Source organism: Microtus ochrogaster, chromosome 5 (assembly GCF_000317375.1).
Source record: "Microtus ochrogaster isolate Prairie Vole_2 chromosome 5, MicOch1.0, whole genome shotgun sequence".
Classification (NCBI taxonomy): domain Eukaryota; kingdom Metazoa; phylum Chordata; class Mammalia; order Rodentia; family Cricetidae; genus Microtus; species Microtus ochrogaster.
The window spans coordinates 16,159,740-16,174,366 of NC_022012.1; the positions used below are offsets into that span (position 1 = coordinate 16,159,740).

General features: G+C 50.0%; 2 protein-coding genes across 4 annotated transcripts in view; one reads left to right on the plus strand and one right to left on the minus strand.

Annotated features, from left to right (window-relative positions):
* Positions 1 to 9,422, minus strand: part of Ccdc151 (coiled-coil domain containing 151) — a 13,560-nt gene extending 4,138 nt beyond the window's left edge. Inside the window, exons 1-6 of the mRNA XM_026778915.1 lie at positions 9,089 to 9,422; positions 4,025 to 4,146; positions 3,868 to 3,945; positions 988 to 1,158; positions 801 to 902; positions 586 to 711 (exon numbers count right to left, since the gene is read on the minus strand). Of these exons, the coding sequence (XP_026634716.1) occupies positions 586 to 711; positions 801 to 902; positions 988 to 1,158; positions 3,868 to 3,945; positions 4,025 to 4,146; positions 9,089 to 9,323 (834 nt within the window). The 5' untranslated portion in view covers positions 9,324 to 9,422. The remainder of the gene's footprint in view (positions 1 to 585; positions 712 to 800; positions 903 to 987; positions 1,159 to 3,867; positions 3,946 to 4,024; positions 4,147 to 9,088) is intronic.
* A 457-nt stretch (positions 9,423 to 9,879) lies between these two features.
* The window catches only part of Prkcsh (protein kinase C substrate 80K-H), an 11,403-nt gene continuing 6,655 nt past the window's right edge, over positions 9,880 to 14,627 (plus strand). For 2 of the 3 annotated variants that reach the window (XM_005346933.3, XM_005346935.3), the window contains exons 1-6: positions 9,880 to 9,978; positions 10,285 to 10,434; positions 10,559 to 10,675; positions 11,336 to 11,431; positions 11,527 to 11,584; positions 12,895 to 13,012. In XM_005346933.3, coding sequence (XP_005346990.1) covers positions 10,359 to 10,434; positions 10,559 to 10,675; positions 11,336 to 11,431; positions 11,527 to 11,584; positions 12,895 to 13,012 — 465 coding nt within the window. In that variant the 5' untranslated portion in view covers positions 9,880 to 9,978; positions 10,285 to 10,358. Of the gene's footprint in view, positions 9,983 to 10,284; positions 10,435 to 10,558; positions 10,676 to 11,335; positions 11,432 to 11,526; positions 11,585 to 12,894; positions 13,013 to 14,627 lie in introns of all 3 variants that reach the window. The other variant, XM_005346934.2, reaches the window with a different exon arrangement.

A 14,627-nucleotide genomic window follows, 5' to 3' on the forward strand; every position in this document is an offset into this window, starting at 1 on the left:
TCAGAGGTTAAGAGCACTGACTGCTCTTCCAGAGGTCCTGAGTTCAATTCCCAGCAACCACATGGTGGCTCACAGCATCTATAATGAGATCTGGTGCCCTCTTCTGGCATGCAAGCATACATGGAAGGAATGTTGTATACATAAAAAATAAATACTTAAAAAAAAAGAAGAAGCAAGATTCACAAGACCCCTCCCCAGGTTACAATGTTACAATGGATAGGTGAGGACTTAGGAAGGGAACTCCAGAGATGTGACTTTCACGTCCAAACTCCTCAGCCAACTCCTCAGCCTCTGCAAGGGAGCCCAATAAACTCATTGTTCTCCAAGTCAGACTTGATGGAGTGGTTGATGGTTTTTTATTTTTGTTGTTGTTTTTAACTTTGCAGCCCTGGCTGTCCTGGAACTCTATGTAGACCAGGCTGGCCTGGAACTCACAGAGATCCGCCTGCCTCTGCCTCTGCGCACGAGTATTAAAGGTGCATATCATCGCACCTGGATGTGGATACTGTGCTCTATACTGTCCTATAACGTTGGCAGCTGTGACAGAACCCCTCCCCACTCCACCCTGGGGCGGTAGATTAGTACCTTGGCGAGGTCCCGGGCATTTAGAGCCTCTTGATTCACCACTTTCAGCTCCACTACCTCATGCTTGGTCTTCACCACCTCAGCTTCCATGGAGTCCAGCCGGTTCTCCAGGTTGAGACTCTCCTCCTGGCACATGGAGAGAGGAAAAGCTTGAGACTGCTGTCCCTGGCCAGGCCTGCCCTCCTCACCTACTGCTCTCTCCAAAGCATCCCTACCTGGAGGTAAGACTTGAGCTGCAGGTATACATTGGTAATGTGCTCTGCTTCCTCTGCCTTCATCCGGGCCTTCTCCAGCCGGTTCTCCAGGTTGCGCATGGTCTAGAGGGACAGCAGGCTAGGCTGGGTCCCTTCTGTCACCACTCATGCCTCCCCCAAGGCCCCTGTAGCCCTCTGCAAGCCCCACCTTGGCAGCCTCCGTGTTGTTGTCGTGCACCTCCGTTGTCTCCAGCTGGTGCAGGCTGTGCTGCATCCTCAGCTCCTCCAGACGCTTCTGTCGCAGCGTCACCTGGTGTCGCAAAGCATTCAGCTGGTTCGTCTTATCCCTCAGCTGGTGCTCCAGGTGCTCCAGGGCCTCCTGGGGAGGGCAGAGAGCAGAACCTCAGCTTGCCCTTCCCAAGGACTTGAGTCCTGGTTCTCCCAGAAGTTCTTGTCCCTCTGGTCTCCTAGTTGACTTCCAGACCTTTGGCATCCAGCACTTTCTCTCTCTCTCTCTCTCTCTCTCTCTCTCTCTCTCTCTCTCTCTCTGTGTGTGTGTGTGTGTGTGTGTGTGTGTGTGTGTGTGTGTGTGTGCAGGGGAATTCAAGCCTTGCACAGCTGGACAGCGGCTATATCTCTGACCTATAGTCTTATGTAGTCTAGACTGGCTTCAAATTCTATATCCAGCTGGAGATAAACTTGAACTTCTGACCTTTCTGCCTGCACCTCCTGAGTGTTGTGATCATATTGCTGTACCACCATTGTACTCCATCTAATGAGGCTCTGGAAATCAACTGGGGCTTGGACTTCATGTGTGCTAGGGAAGCATTCCACCTGTTGAGCTACACTTTCAGCTCCTTCGTGTGTGTGTGTGTATGTGTGTGTGTGTGTGTGTGTGAGAGAGAGAGAGAGAGAGAGAGAGAGAGAGAGAGAGAGAGCAGGCACACCTATGTACACAGAGGTCAGAGGTCAATGTCTGGTATCTTTCTCTACTGTTTTCCAACTTTGATTTGAGACAAGGTCTCCCACTGAACCTGAAGCTGGCTGGGTCACTAGACTCGTTGTTGAGAGCTCTGTGCAGCCTCCTCTTCATTTCCCTAGTGCTGGGATGACAGGTGCATGCAACCACACCTGGACCTCATGTGGAGGTCGGAGGACAACTTGTGGGAGGGAGTTGGTTCTTCCCTTCTACCATTTGGGCCCAGAGACAAACTCAGGTCCCCAGGCTTGGCAGTAAGCACTTTTCTCTGTTGGGCCATCTTTCCAGCGCACACTCAGATTTTCCATGGGCTCCGGAGATAGGAATTAGGCTTACACAGCAAGCTTATCGCTGACTGAGTCATCTCCCCAGGTTCCTATTTTATCTCCCATCACAGTTTTACGTTTTTATTTTCATTTCATTTCTAAGTGTAATAGTGTGTTGTCTGCATGTATATCTGTGCACCATTTCAGTCTGATGCCCCGGAGGCCAGAAGGCAGCATTGGACCCCCTGAAACTGGAGTTACAGACGTTGTGAGCATGCAGACGGGTGGGAGTGCACGCAGGTGCTCTGTGCTCTAAACCACTGAACCATTGCTCCAGCCTCCAGCCTAGATCTCCCCACCCCCAAAACTGGAAAGCTGAGCACGTGCAGCACAGCACTGGACTGGCATGTAGTCAGCTGGGTGACCCCACAAAGCCTCACATGGGAAGAGGATGAGGAAGGTGATAGCTAAAGAGAAGAGCCCTGTGGCCTCAGACAGGGGCAAAGCCCAAAATGGCACAGGAGATCTGCGCCATGAGAGGTGGGTTCCTGGCATCACCAATAATCAAGTTGCCAAACACCATTCCAATGCCAGGCTCTGCTCTGGCTGCACCACTGTGGTGGCCTCGATATCAGCAAACTTAGCTGCTGTGCCCATGTCCAAGAAGACAGCACTGGAAGTCCTGTCTGCCACCTGGAGAGGGAACAGCTGCAGGAAGGCCATCCAGGTGAGGGGCTGGGAAGTCCTGTCTGCCACCTGGAGAGGGAGCAGCTGCAGGAAGGCCATTCAGGTGAAAGTCTGGGCTCCTCAGGAGGGAGGCAGACAGAGGTCCGATAAAACTCCTGATACAAGAGCTGGTCAGAACTGGAGAAACAAGCAGTGCCCTGGGAGTTTACCTCTTTTACAGCCTTTTCATTCTCCCAGTTTTAGCCCTTGGTCTCAGCGCTCAGCTTCTCTACCCTTCTCTTTCTCTCTCTTTCTTTCTTTCTTTCTTTCTTTCTTTCTTTCTTTCTTTCTTTCTTTCTTTCTTTCTTTCCAAGACAGGGTTTCCCTGTGCAAAAGTCCTGGCTGTCCTGGAACTTGGCTTTGTAGACCTGGCCTTGAACTCACAAAAATCTGCCTGCCTCTGTCTCCCAAAAACTGGGATTAAAGGTATGTGCTACCATCGCCCCACTTCCTCTTTTTTTTAAAGATATATTTCATATTTAATTATGTGGATGAATTCGGGTGTGTACAAATGTCTTGTGCAGTGCCCTAAGAGGCCAAGACATTAGATTAGGTGCTAGAGTCGCAGCCAGTTGTGAGCAGCCTCAAGTGAGTACTTGGAATCCAATCTGGGTCCTCGACAAGAACAATATGTTCTGTTAACTAAGGAGCCATCTCTCCAGACTGATACTGACTCCCACAACCCAAAGTTTCAGGTCTTACTATATAGCCCAGGCTAGCCTTCAACTCCTGTTTGAGCTTCCCTGTGCTCGAAATAGAGGCACCCCCCCCACACACACACACACACTCAACACCTGTCAGTCTTCCACTAAGACATACCTTCTTGGAAGGGCTCACTTTGCTTAATCACAAAAGTGCCACCCACAGTAACACTGGATCAAACACAAGGTCAGTATGTATAGCAACAGACCAGCACAATGGCTCAGTGGGTGAAAGTGCTTGCTGCCATGCCTGATGGTCTGAGTTCCCTCTCCAAAACCCACATGGCAGGAGAGAACCAACTTCCAAAAGTGGCTGTCTGGCCTCCATACCCATGCTGAGACCTGAGCCTGAATATATAAAAATAGGACAAGAAGTTGGTGCGGAGAAAGTGAAGAGGTTTGGGGGAGGAGCTAACCTCACAAGTCCTGTTCTTCAGGTAAGGCTTCTCTGACTTCCATTCCTGAATGATTGCCTGGACCACTTTGGAATCTCCCTGCCAAGGAGAGGAGAGCAGTCACTTCCTCAGTTCACTTGTTAGCCCCCAAAACCCTCCACTCACCTGTGCACCTCACCTGAAGCAGGTCTTTTAGCTGCATGCGGAGAGCCTTGGTCTCCTCTTGAAGCTGGCTGATAGTATCTTGGTTCTTCTTCATGTTCCATTGGGAGCTCTCATAAAAGGCCTTCCGGTCACCCTCTGGGGAAGACAGGGGTCACTGTCATTCCCAGAGAAAAGACCTATTTGGTGGTGGTGGGTTATTTTGTTTTGTTTTGCTTTTGTTTTTAGATAGGGTTCCTTGTAGTCCAGGCTAGCCACAAACTCATCATATAGCCAAGGCTGGCCTTGAGCTCTTACTCCTCTTCCATCCATCTCCCCGGGATGGCAGATGTGCAGTCATGCCATGCTCAGTCTACGCAGAACTGGTGTTAGAGCATGCCAGGCAAGTAGTCCACCACCTGAGCTGCAGCCCCGGAGCTCTCGCTTAAGAAGAACATGAGAAGGAGGAGGAGGAGGAGGAGGAGGAGGAGGAGGAGGAAGTGCGTGTGTCGTGCGAGTACACCCACACAGGCATGTGGAGAGGCTCATGCGCCGGTGTCCTGAGCGGCCAGAAAGACATGGCTGTTCTCTGTATCACACTCGTCGCATTCTTTCTTCTTGTAAAAGATTTGATTTTAGTGGCTTCATTACTCTTCTTGCAGAGAACCCATGTTCATTCAGTTCTGACACCCACATGGTGGTTCAAAATCACCTATACTCTAGATCCAGGGGGTCAGAATTCCTCTTCTGGCCTCCTTAGGTGCTCCCCCCCCCCACAAGCACATAAACATCATTAAAAATAAAACCATGAACTATTTTAAGTGTGTGTGTTTGCATATGTGTGCATGTGTGCATTCCTGCCAAGGCCAGAAGCTGACTGGAGTCCCCTGGAGCTGGTGAAGTTAGAGGCAGTAGGGAGCTGTGGGACCTGAACCTGGGTTCTGGAAGAACAGTGTGCAGACCTGACTGCTGAGACATTGCTCTAGTCCCCTACTCATTGCTTTTGGAGATAAAGTCTGTGAATGCTGAGGCTGGACTCTCTCTGCTAGGCTGGCAGTGAGGCTCCATTCTACCCAACTAGGAGCTGCCATTGAGACATTTACAGAACACCCAGTTTATTATGTAGGTAATAATTGGAAACTCTGGTCTCAGTCATCTGTCCACCATCACTACTTTGGTCTTGTTTTTCTCAGAGAAAGTCTCTTATAGCCCGGCTGGTATGGAACTCACTATGTAGTCAAAGGTGGTTTTGAACTCCTGCTCTTCCGGTCTCCAGGCCCCAAGTGTTGAGATGATAGATGTGTTCCATCATTCCTGGCACTCAAGACCTTTTGCGAATTGTTTTTTGTTTGATCTCTTTACTTAGGGTCTCAGTACGTATCTCAGGCTAGCCTGGATCCTCCTGCCTCAGTCTCTGGTATGCACCATTAAGCCCAGTTAGCAGTATTATGGTGCCTGATGGTGGAGAGAAGACATTTTGCTGGGTGCGGGGGATGAATTCTAATGCCCTAAGGCACAGTGGTATAAGTACATTATAAAACATCTCATGTGTTGCCAAATAGCTATACAAAGGATCATAGGCCCTTCACAATAACATCAGCAAACCTGCCACAATCAAGTTATGTCAATCTAGTTATGATACAATACCTAAAACACCACTTTGTATCCCATCAACATGTATGAGTATTCCATGTCAGTCAAAGCCATGTGAGCTAAACAGGTGTGGTGATGTACTCGGGAGGCAGAGGCAGACAGATCTCAGTGAGTTCAAGGCCAGCCTGGTCTACAAAGTGAGTTCCAGGACAGCCAGGGCTGTTACACAAAGAAACCCTGTCTCAAACAAAAAAACAACTCAACCAAACAAAAAGCAAAAATCAGAGCCTGGAGAGATGACTCAGTGGTTCAGAGGACTGCTCCGCCAGAGGTCTGATCCCCAGCATCTACAAGGCAGCTTACAACAGTCTGTAACTTCAGTTCTGGGGGCCTCCAAAGGCATCAGGCACACACATGGTACACAGACAAATATTTAGGTAAAATGCTCATATGCATAAAAAATTTTTAAATTAATTTTTTAAAAAAGCAAAACCCATATGGCTATGGCTGTAGCACATGCCTAGCCTTTATGGGGCCCTGGGTCTAATCTCAAGATCTCAAGAAGCAAAAAAATGAATAAAGAAACGGGTATGGGGCTGGAGAGATGGCTCAGCAGTTAAGAGTATTCCCTGCTCTTCCAAAGGTCCTGAGTTCAATTCCCAGCAACCACATGGTGGCTCACAACCATCTGTAATGAGGTCTGGTGCCCTCTCCTGGCCTGCAGGCATACACACAGACAGGACATTGTATATATAATAAATAAATAAATATTTAAAAAAAAAGAAATGGGTATGGTATTCTGCTTTAATCTCAACACTCAAAAGTCTTTGGCAGACAGATTTCTGAATTCAAGGCTAGCCAAGTCTATAAAAAAAAAACAACTAACCAAACCAACCAACCAAACAAACAAACAAAAAACCATTTTTTCTCTCCTGCCCATAATTTTTTAAATATTTATTTATTATGTATACAATATTCTGTCTGTGTGTATGCCTACAGGACAGAAGAGGGCACCAGATCTCATTACAGATGGTTGTGAGCCACCATGTGGTTGCTGGGAATTGAACTCAGGACCTTTGGAAGAGCAGGCAATGCTCTTAACCTCTGAGCCATCTCTCCAGCCCCCCTGCCCATAAATTTCTAGTGTGCTGGTGCATTCTTTTACTCTCTTAGAATGGAAAGTAGAGGAGAAGGATCAGAAAGTCAAAGTCCCAGGGAACTAACTCAGGCCATCAGACTTTGCAGCAAGCATCCTTATCTGCTGGACATCTTGCTGCCCTACATTCCTTGGTCTTTCTTTGCTCTCTTCCTTTGTCTCCCTCTCTCCCCTCCCTCCTCTCCTTTTTCTCTCCCTTATCCCCTCCCCTCCCCTCCCCTCCCCTCCTCTCCTCTCCTCTCCTCTCCCTCCCTCTCTCCCCCCTTCCACCCTCTTTCTCCCCCTCCTCTCCTCTCTCTCTCTCCTCCTCTCGTCTCTCCCTTCCTCTCCTCTTCTCTCCCTCCCTCTCTTTCCCTCCTCTCCTCTCTCCCTCCTTCTCTCTTTCTTCCTCTCCTCTTCTCTCCCTCCTCTCCTCTCTCCCCCCTTCTCTCCTCCCTCCTCTCCCCTCCTCCAGGATCTTACCCTGTGGCCCAAGTTGGCTTTTACCTCAATAGATAGACTAGACTAGACTATCCTCAAACTCATGGCAATCGTCTAGCCTCAGCCTCTCAAGTACTGCAATTACAGGCGTGTGCAACCGCGCCTGGTGTACTGGTGTACTTTACAATTACAGGCGTGTGCAACCGCGCCTGGTGTACTTTACTTTTTTTTAAACTAAAAGAATATTAAGTTCAGTGAGGCTCAGGTAAATGCTCCAGTGCTTGCCCAGCACAAGCAGGGCTAGGTTAGAGCCCCAGCCCAGGCTAGCTTTGGATTTGCTGCATGCATACCCATGGATGATCTTGCACTCCTAATCCTCCTGCTTCTCAAGACACACACACACACACACACAGACAGACATGTTCGTTCGCCTGGAGCTAAATTCAGCGATCTGCCTGACTCTGTTTTGGGATTAAAGTTGTGAGCCACCACACCCAGCCTGCAAGATTACCTCTTATTTTGGTGGTGGTGGGGGTGGTGAGTTCAAGACAAGTTTCTCTGTTGTAGCTCTTGCCGGCTGTCCTAGATCTCACTTTGTAGACCAGGCTGGCCTTGAATTCACAGAGATCTGTCTGCCTTAAAAGTGTGTAACATCGCAGCTTGGTTTAAGACTACACTTTAATAATAAGAGTAACGGCATACAAGGGTTTTCCAAATGCTGACATAATCAATATCTGGTCTTGATAGTTCTTTGTTGTGGGGCTGTAATTAGGCCTTATAACTTGTAAGACCCTCCTCCTGGCCTCTGCTTAATAAACCCAAGTAGTAGCCTCCCCCACTCAGCAATTCAACAGTCCAAAAAGTCTGCAGACTTTGCTCAGTGGTCAGGAAGAGCAGCACTATCTCCCTCCACGGAAGCCACTAGTTTTCACTTATTAACCATAGCAATGTGCACTATTTTGAGCATTTTATGAATTTTGAGCACTATACTGTAGGGTTATGCCCATTTTATAGATGGAAAAACTGAAATACAATTATATTATTCCTAGTTCCCCAAGAGCTAACGACTACTATGCAGAGCTAGGGTTCAAACTCAAGAGAAACAAACTCTCCTGGGGCTGGAGATGTAACTCAGTAAAGTGCTTGAGTAGCATGCATGAAGCCCTGGGTCCCAGCCTCGGTCCCTCATAATCCAGGCATCGTGGCACACGCCTGTAACCAAAGAGGTGGAGTTAGGTCTCCTTAGAGTTCAAGCCAGCCTGAGCCACATGAGACCAAGTCTCAAAAATAGTAATTTAATAAATAAATACAAATTGGGCTGGAGAAGCTGGGCATAGTGGCACACATCTTTAATCCTAACAGTTGAAAGGCAGAGGTAGGCAGATCTCTGAGTTCGAGGCTAGCCTGCTCTACAGAGCAAGTCCCAGGACAGTCAAGGCTACATAGAGAAACCCTGTTTTAAAAAACCAAAAACCAATAAATAAATAAATAATTTAATAAAATTGGGCAGGAGAAATGGCTCAGTGGTTACGAGCCTTGCTGCTCCTGCAGAGGGCTTGAAGGTCAGTCTTTACACCCACAGTAATCAGTCTGTAACACCTGTAACTACAGCTCCGAGGGATCCACCGCCGGATCCTGGTTTTTGAGAGTATTTCACTCGGTCCACAGACACTCAAACAACATAATAAATAAATCAAGAAAAACAAACTCCAGAATCTGTGCCCCCCCCCCCACATAAACACTTTAGAAGAGGTAAGATTACAGTGAAACGTGAAGGAAAGGCAACGAGAAGTACGGGCAATGTGAATGTTTGCATCTCCATGTTAGTCACGTAGATTCCCACTGGTGAAGCCTGGCACAGGGTGCCTACTCAGAAGACTGGGTGAGCACTGTTGATTCCTGATCCTACTGGGTCCTCTGCAGCCATCTTACCTAACAGCTGGATTTTCCTTTGTAACTCAAGCATCTGTGCTTGCATGGAAGACTTCATCAACTGGTGGGAAGTTCCCGACTTGAGACGCTGTGCAGGCCAGGCCTGTGCCCGGCCCAAAGCCTTGCCTCGGTGGCCCTGAAACTTACTGCCCTTGACTTTGGAAGACGGAGCTGGAACTTGCTCCTGGCTAGTCACAGTATAGGTCCCGGCTGCCCAGCACAGCGGAGATGTCATGGTGATTGGCTTGAGGTTGGCTTGAGGTCAGGAAGCCTCTAAAGAGTAGGAGAGTAACTAACTACAAGTTGGCGTCTTCAGTCCAGGTTCCCTGAGCTCTGGGAATGAACTTTTGCTAACTGCTTGGCTAGGGGCCTCAAAGCATCTCCCGGTTGCTAAGTAACTTCCTTCCCCCCCCACGCCTGCGTTCCCAAGGAAACCACCCGCGTTACACTCCACGGCTCTCACTGGCTGGCGCGGATCGGAGGGGCGGTCCCACAAGGAGGCTCAGCAAAAGAGCGGCGCGATCGTTCTACGAAGGGGCTGGTCGCTTCAGCGGTCACGTGCTCACCCCCCCCCCCCCCCCGCCACACACCCCGTGGCCAGAGACGCGCCACTCCCAAGATGGAGGCACATTGCGCCGCCATTAAGCGCTAGACTTCCGATCCGTTCTCTAGAAGGCCTTCTTCATGTTCCCACTCAAGATGGCCGCCTCTGCTGCGGCACCCGCACCCCTGCCACTCCCAACATGGCGTCCTCGAGTTGCCTTTACCCAAGCGTGGCGGGCAAAACGGAAGTGACGCATCCAAGAGCGTTCCGTTTTCTTTCGGCTGCAGGAATCGTGGCTGCTCAGCCAGACTGGTGCGGTGGCTCTTGACCTTTGTCTCGGCCTCGTGTAGGTGATGAAGTAGCAATGGGAGGAAGACACCCTAATTTCTTATAGGTTGCATTAGGGAGGGTGGTGTGGAGGGATTGTAAATCCTTTGGGTCCATTGGCGGGAGCTGCCCACTTCACCCCGTTATAGAGAACTAGGATTTTGAGTTCCCTTTGAGACTTCCACTGGCTTGGATTGAGGAGACCCCCTAGCCCTGCACCTCCAGCTCGGCAGCCAGTTGAGCCCTCCTTTCCGGGAAGCAGTGGTGAGTCCAGTTTTGGATAAGCACCCCTCTCAATGATCTGATGCTTCATCCTTTCCTACAGTGAGAGGACATAGCACATCTTCCTGCAGCCTGCTTCCTGCCGCAGAACACACTTCCGGTCTCGGCCCGGACGGGATGTTGCCGCTACTGCTTCTGTTACCCCTCTGCTGGGCGGTGGAGGTTAAGAGACCCCGGGGTGTTTCCCTCAGCAGTGAGTCCTCTTTGTGTATAGCCTGGTGGTCGGGAGGGGCATTTTCCTCCCCTTGCCTCAGTTTCCCATAACATTTCCACTGGTGAATGGATAGGGCAGAGGTAGTATTTATTCTCCTCCCCAGATCATCACTTCTATGACGAATCTACGCCTTTCACGTGTTTGGACGGCACAGCCACCATCCCATTTGATCAGGTGAACGATGATTACTGCGACTGCAAGGATGGCTCAGATGAACCTGGTGAGCTTTTGCTGCGTCTCCTCATTGCCCGTTCAGTAAGCCTGCCGAGAGCAGATGCCCCGTTGTTCTCCGCTCAGTGAACAGAAGGAAGGACAGGAGTGAGATCCCTGTTGGCTTGGGTTAGCTCATTGATAGAATTTGTAGGTTTCGGTCTCTGGTTTCATTCCCAAGTAAAAGAATATATGTTCAGGTTTATGACCAAGTCAGCAGATGGCATTGTGGGACCCAGGACTAGCTTCCAGGAGGAGGTAAGGTCTCCGGCCAGGAAAAGCCAACACAGACACCTCTCAGGGGTGGGAGGGGGAGTAAGGCTGAATGGCATCGTACTGGTGAAGGCTAAGGAGGAGTTGGGGGTGGGTTGCCTTAGGAGAAGCTGCGGAAGACTGGAAGGTTCTGTTGCAGGCCTCTGAAGATAGTTTCTTCCCTTGGTCCTTGGTATATTTTGTTTTGCAGACACTCTTATATAACCCAGGCTGGCCTCGAACGTGTTGGTAGCTGAGAATGACCTTGAACTACTGACCCTGCTTTTTATCTCCCAGCTGCTGGGATGACAGACATTCACCACCACAGCCAACTTCCACCTGTTTTTCTCATGCTTTCTATGAATAGATGAGATGTGTCTGGCTTGGAACACATTCAGCAAACTCTCTTTCTCTGCAGGCACAGCCGCTTGCCCCAATGGCAGTTTCCATTGCACCAACACTGGGTATAAGCCCTTGTACATCCCCTCCAGCCGGGTTAACGATGGGGTGTGTGGTAAGTGAGGGTACTCTGGGGATCTGGGGAAGGAGGCAGGGGCCAGCTGGAGGAGACCCTGCCCTCTCTGATCTTTGCTCTCACCTCTACCTCAGACTGCTGCGATGGGACAGATGAGTACAACAGTGGCCGTGTCTGCGAGAACACCTGCAGGTGGGTGGGTAGCGGTGTGGCACCCTGGGTTCCCTGGCTCTTGTCACATTCTACTTGGAAGTCTGGCTGGTTCATTGTCTTTTTTTTTCTTATTTTACTTATTAATACTTTACTTATTAAGATTAATTTTTATTTGCTGGGTGTGGTGGCACAGACCTCCAGTCCCAGCACTTGAAAGGAGGTTTATTTTTATCTTTTTTGGGGGGGAGGCAGGTAGAGTATATGCCACCCACATGCATGTCGGCTACAGAGGTCAGAAGAGGGTGTCTGATCTCCCCAGGAGCTGCAGTTACCAGTCGAATTGAGGGCCTCTAGAAGAGCAGCAAGTGAAGTCTGTCCAGCCCCTCCTTTCTTTGTTAGAGATAGCCCTCCCTCATTGTGCCCCATCAGCCTGGCCTTAAGCACCTCCTCCCTTAACCTAATGCTGCAGTTTGGAGCCTACACCATCTTGGCTCCTTTTGTCCTTTTGTGAGTCCACTGGTCATGCCCCTTGGGAACTCTAATTACCAGAATTCCCTCCAGCTGTGAAGCAGTTGAGATTGTTTACTTGTTCAAAAGGATGGGAGATGGTGCTAGGACAGGCGTGTAGGCCTATAATCACAGCACTTGGGAGGTGGAGGTAGGAGGATTAGGAGCTCAAGAGTCTTTGATTATACAGTGAGTCTGAAGCATGGGCTTCTAGAGACCCGGTTTCAAAAAACCTAGGGAAAAAGGGAGAAAATCAGTGTAGGAAGAGAAACGACTTGATTTGTGTCTGGTTAACAACTACTTGGGCTCTGATTGGGTCAATATTCTCAATATTTGGTTTATTTTTTCCCACGCCCACTTGTTTGTTTGTTTTTAATTTCTCTCTCTCTCTCTCTCTCTCTCTCTCTCTCTCTCTTTCATTCTTTTGAAACAAGGTTTCTCTTTGTAGCTCTGGCTGTCCTGGAACTCACTCTGTAGACCAGGCTGGCCTCTGCTTCCCAAGTGCTGGGATTAAAGGTGTGCATCACCATTACTGGCCTGAGCCTCTTTGTCAGTTTGAGGGCTAGCTTCCAAGCCCATTCATTCCCCACTACTTCTGCTCTGTCTGTAATCCTAAGGATGGGCAGGCTATGCACACTGTCCAGCTTCTTAAGGACAGAACTGAGGCCTCTGGTCAAAAAGAACTTGGAGGGGCAGGTTGAAGAGGGCTCTTTCTGTGCCTTACCTTTCTTAGCATTGTTCGTGGGGGTGTGGGTGGAGCTTGCAGGTGACTCAGGCCCTTCTGGAAAAGGCAATTCTGCTGGGTCTTGAGTGTCTTTAGTGGTACTGTGTTTCTACTCCAGAGAGAAGGGTCGTAAGGAAAAAGAGTCTCTGCAACAGCTGGCTGAAGTCACCCGAGAGGGCTTCCGCCTCAAACAGATGCTCATTGAGGAGTGGAAGACAGCCCGGGAAGAGAAACAGGTGAGGGACCCAGAGAGATGCATTGGTAGGACCTGGGCCTGGGGTCCTTGAGTGATGGGCGGATAAATGCACGTGGGTATACACTTGACTCTGGGCTGTGATGAGCCTGTGTCTTCCTTTATGAGTGGTTGACTAAGCACTTCCCAGATAAGAGGCTATTAGATTATGAGCCAGAAGTGTTAACTCCTGGAGACAGGAAGAACATCTCTTTGTACCCCTGCCTCACTGACTGTAACAGGCTGGTGGTTCATGACACCTTAGTTCTGGGGAAATCCCTCAGTTAAATGTCAGTAGAAACTGTTTGATTGAATGAGTACGGTAGGCACTCGAGGATTCTGGGGCTTGTGTGTCTCCCTCCCTTGCCCACCACTGGCTTGGCTCACCACGGCTCAGCAGCAGCGCTGCCTGGGAGGTGCTTCCAGTGCACTGAGACAGGACTCCAGACTGTTCCTGTCCACAGAAGATCCCAGGCTCTTCTCTCCTACCCCCGTGACTGGAGAATCTCTCTGAATTGAGGAGGCTGGAAGGCCCTGCTTCGTTCAGTGGACAGTGATTGCCCTTTCAAATTCAGGGGATCTAGGGAAGCCAAGTGTTGAGGTCATTTCCTTCCAGGGGAGGTGAGAAGATCCTGGTGAGAGGTCAGGCTGAGGGGTCCTGACCCTGGCAGAAAAGCATCACACCATAACACTTTGTGGGAGCCCTCTCTGTACCTCTACACCAGAGCTTGCCTGGGGCCCTTTTTGTTGTCACTGTCCCCACACCCCCATCCCTTTTGAATTGATTTATTTGTTGAGACGGCCTCACTATATAGCCCTGACCTGCCTGGAATTTCCTATGTAGACAAGGCCGGCCTCAAACTCACAGAGTTTCAAAGGTGTGCACCACCATGCACACATGAGGCTGGAACCCAGGGCCTTAGAAGCTAGGCAGGTGCTTTAGTAGTGAGCCACAACCTGAGGCTGTCAGATGGAGCCACAACCCGAGGCTGTCAGATGGAGTTCTGCCACTGCTGAGCTACACCCCAGCCCCTCACTGGGGGACTCTAGGCAGGGGCTCCATCACTGAGCCACGCCCCAGCCCCTCACTGGAGGACTCTAGGCAGGGGCTCCATCACTGAGCCACGCCCCAGCCCCTCACTAGAAGACTCTAGGCAGGGGCTCCATCACTGAGCCACGCCCCAGCCCCTCACTAGAAGACTCTAGGCAGGGGCTCCATCACTGAGCCACGCCCCAGCCCCTCACTGGGGGACTCTAGGCAGGGGCTCCATCACTGAGCCACGCCCCAGCCCCTCACTGGGGGATTCTCTGCAAGTGTTCCACCCTTGTTGCTTCTCAGAACATAAATAGATGCCCAGGGTGTACCTGGTGCTATGCAGATTAGAACCAGACCTGCACCTGCTTTGGGAATGTTAGATCTAAGTCGTTAGAAAGTTCTCTCCTTGCTCCTGGGTAGAGGCGTTCAGGGACCTCGGGGCATCCAGAGCTTTCTGCGTGGTCACCCATCTTAGGGGCAGGAAATGAAGAGGATTTCCTGGAGGAAGGGCCATATTATTGGAGATCTGTAGGTAATTCACACCAGCCATGGAAAGTATTCCAGGTTGAGGGGTCTGAATCTT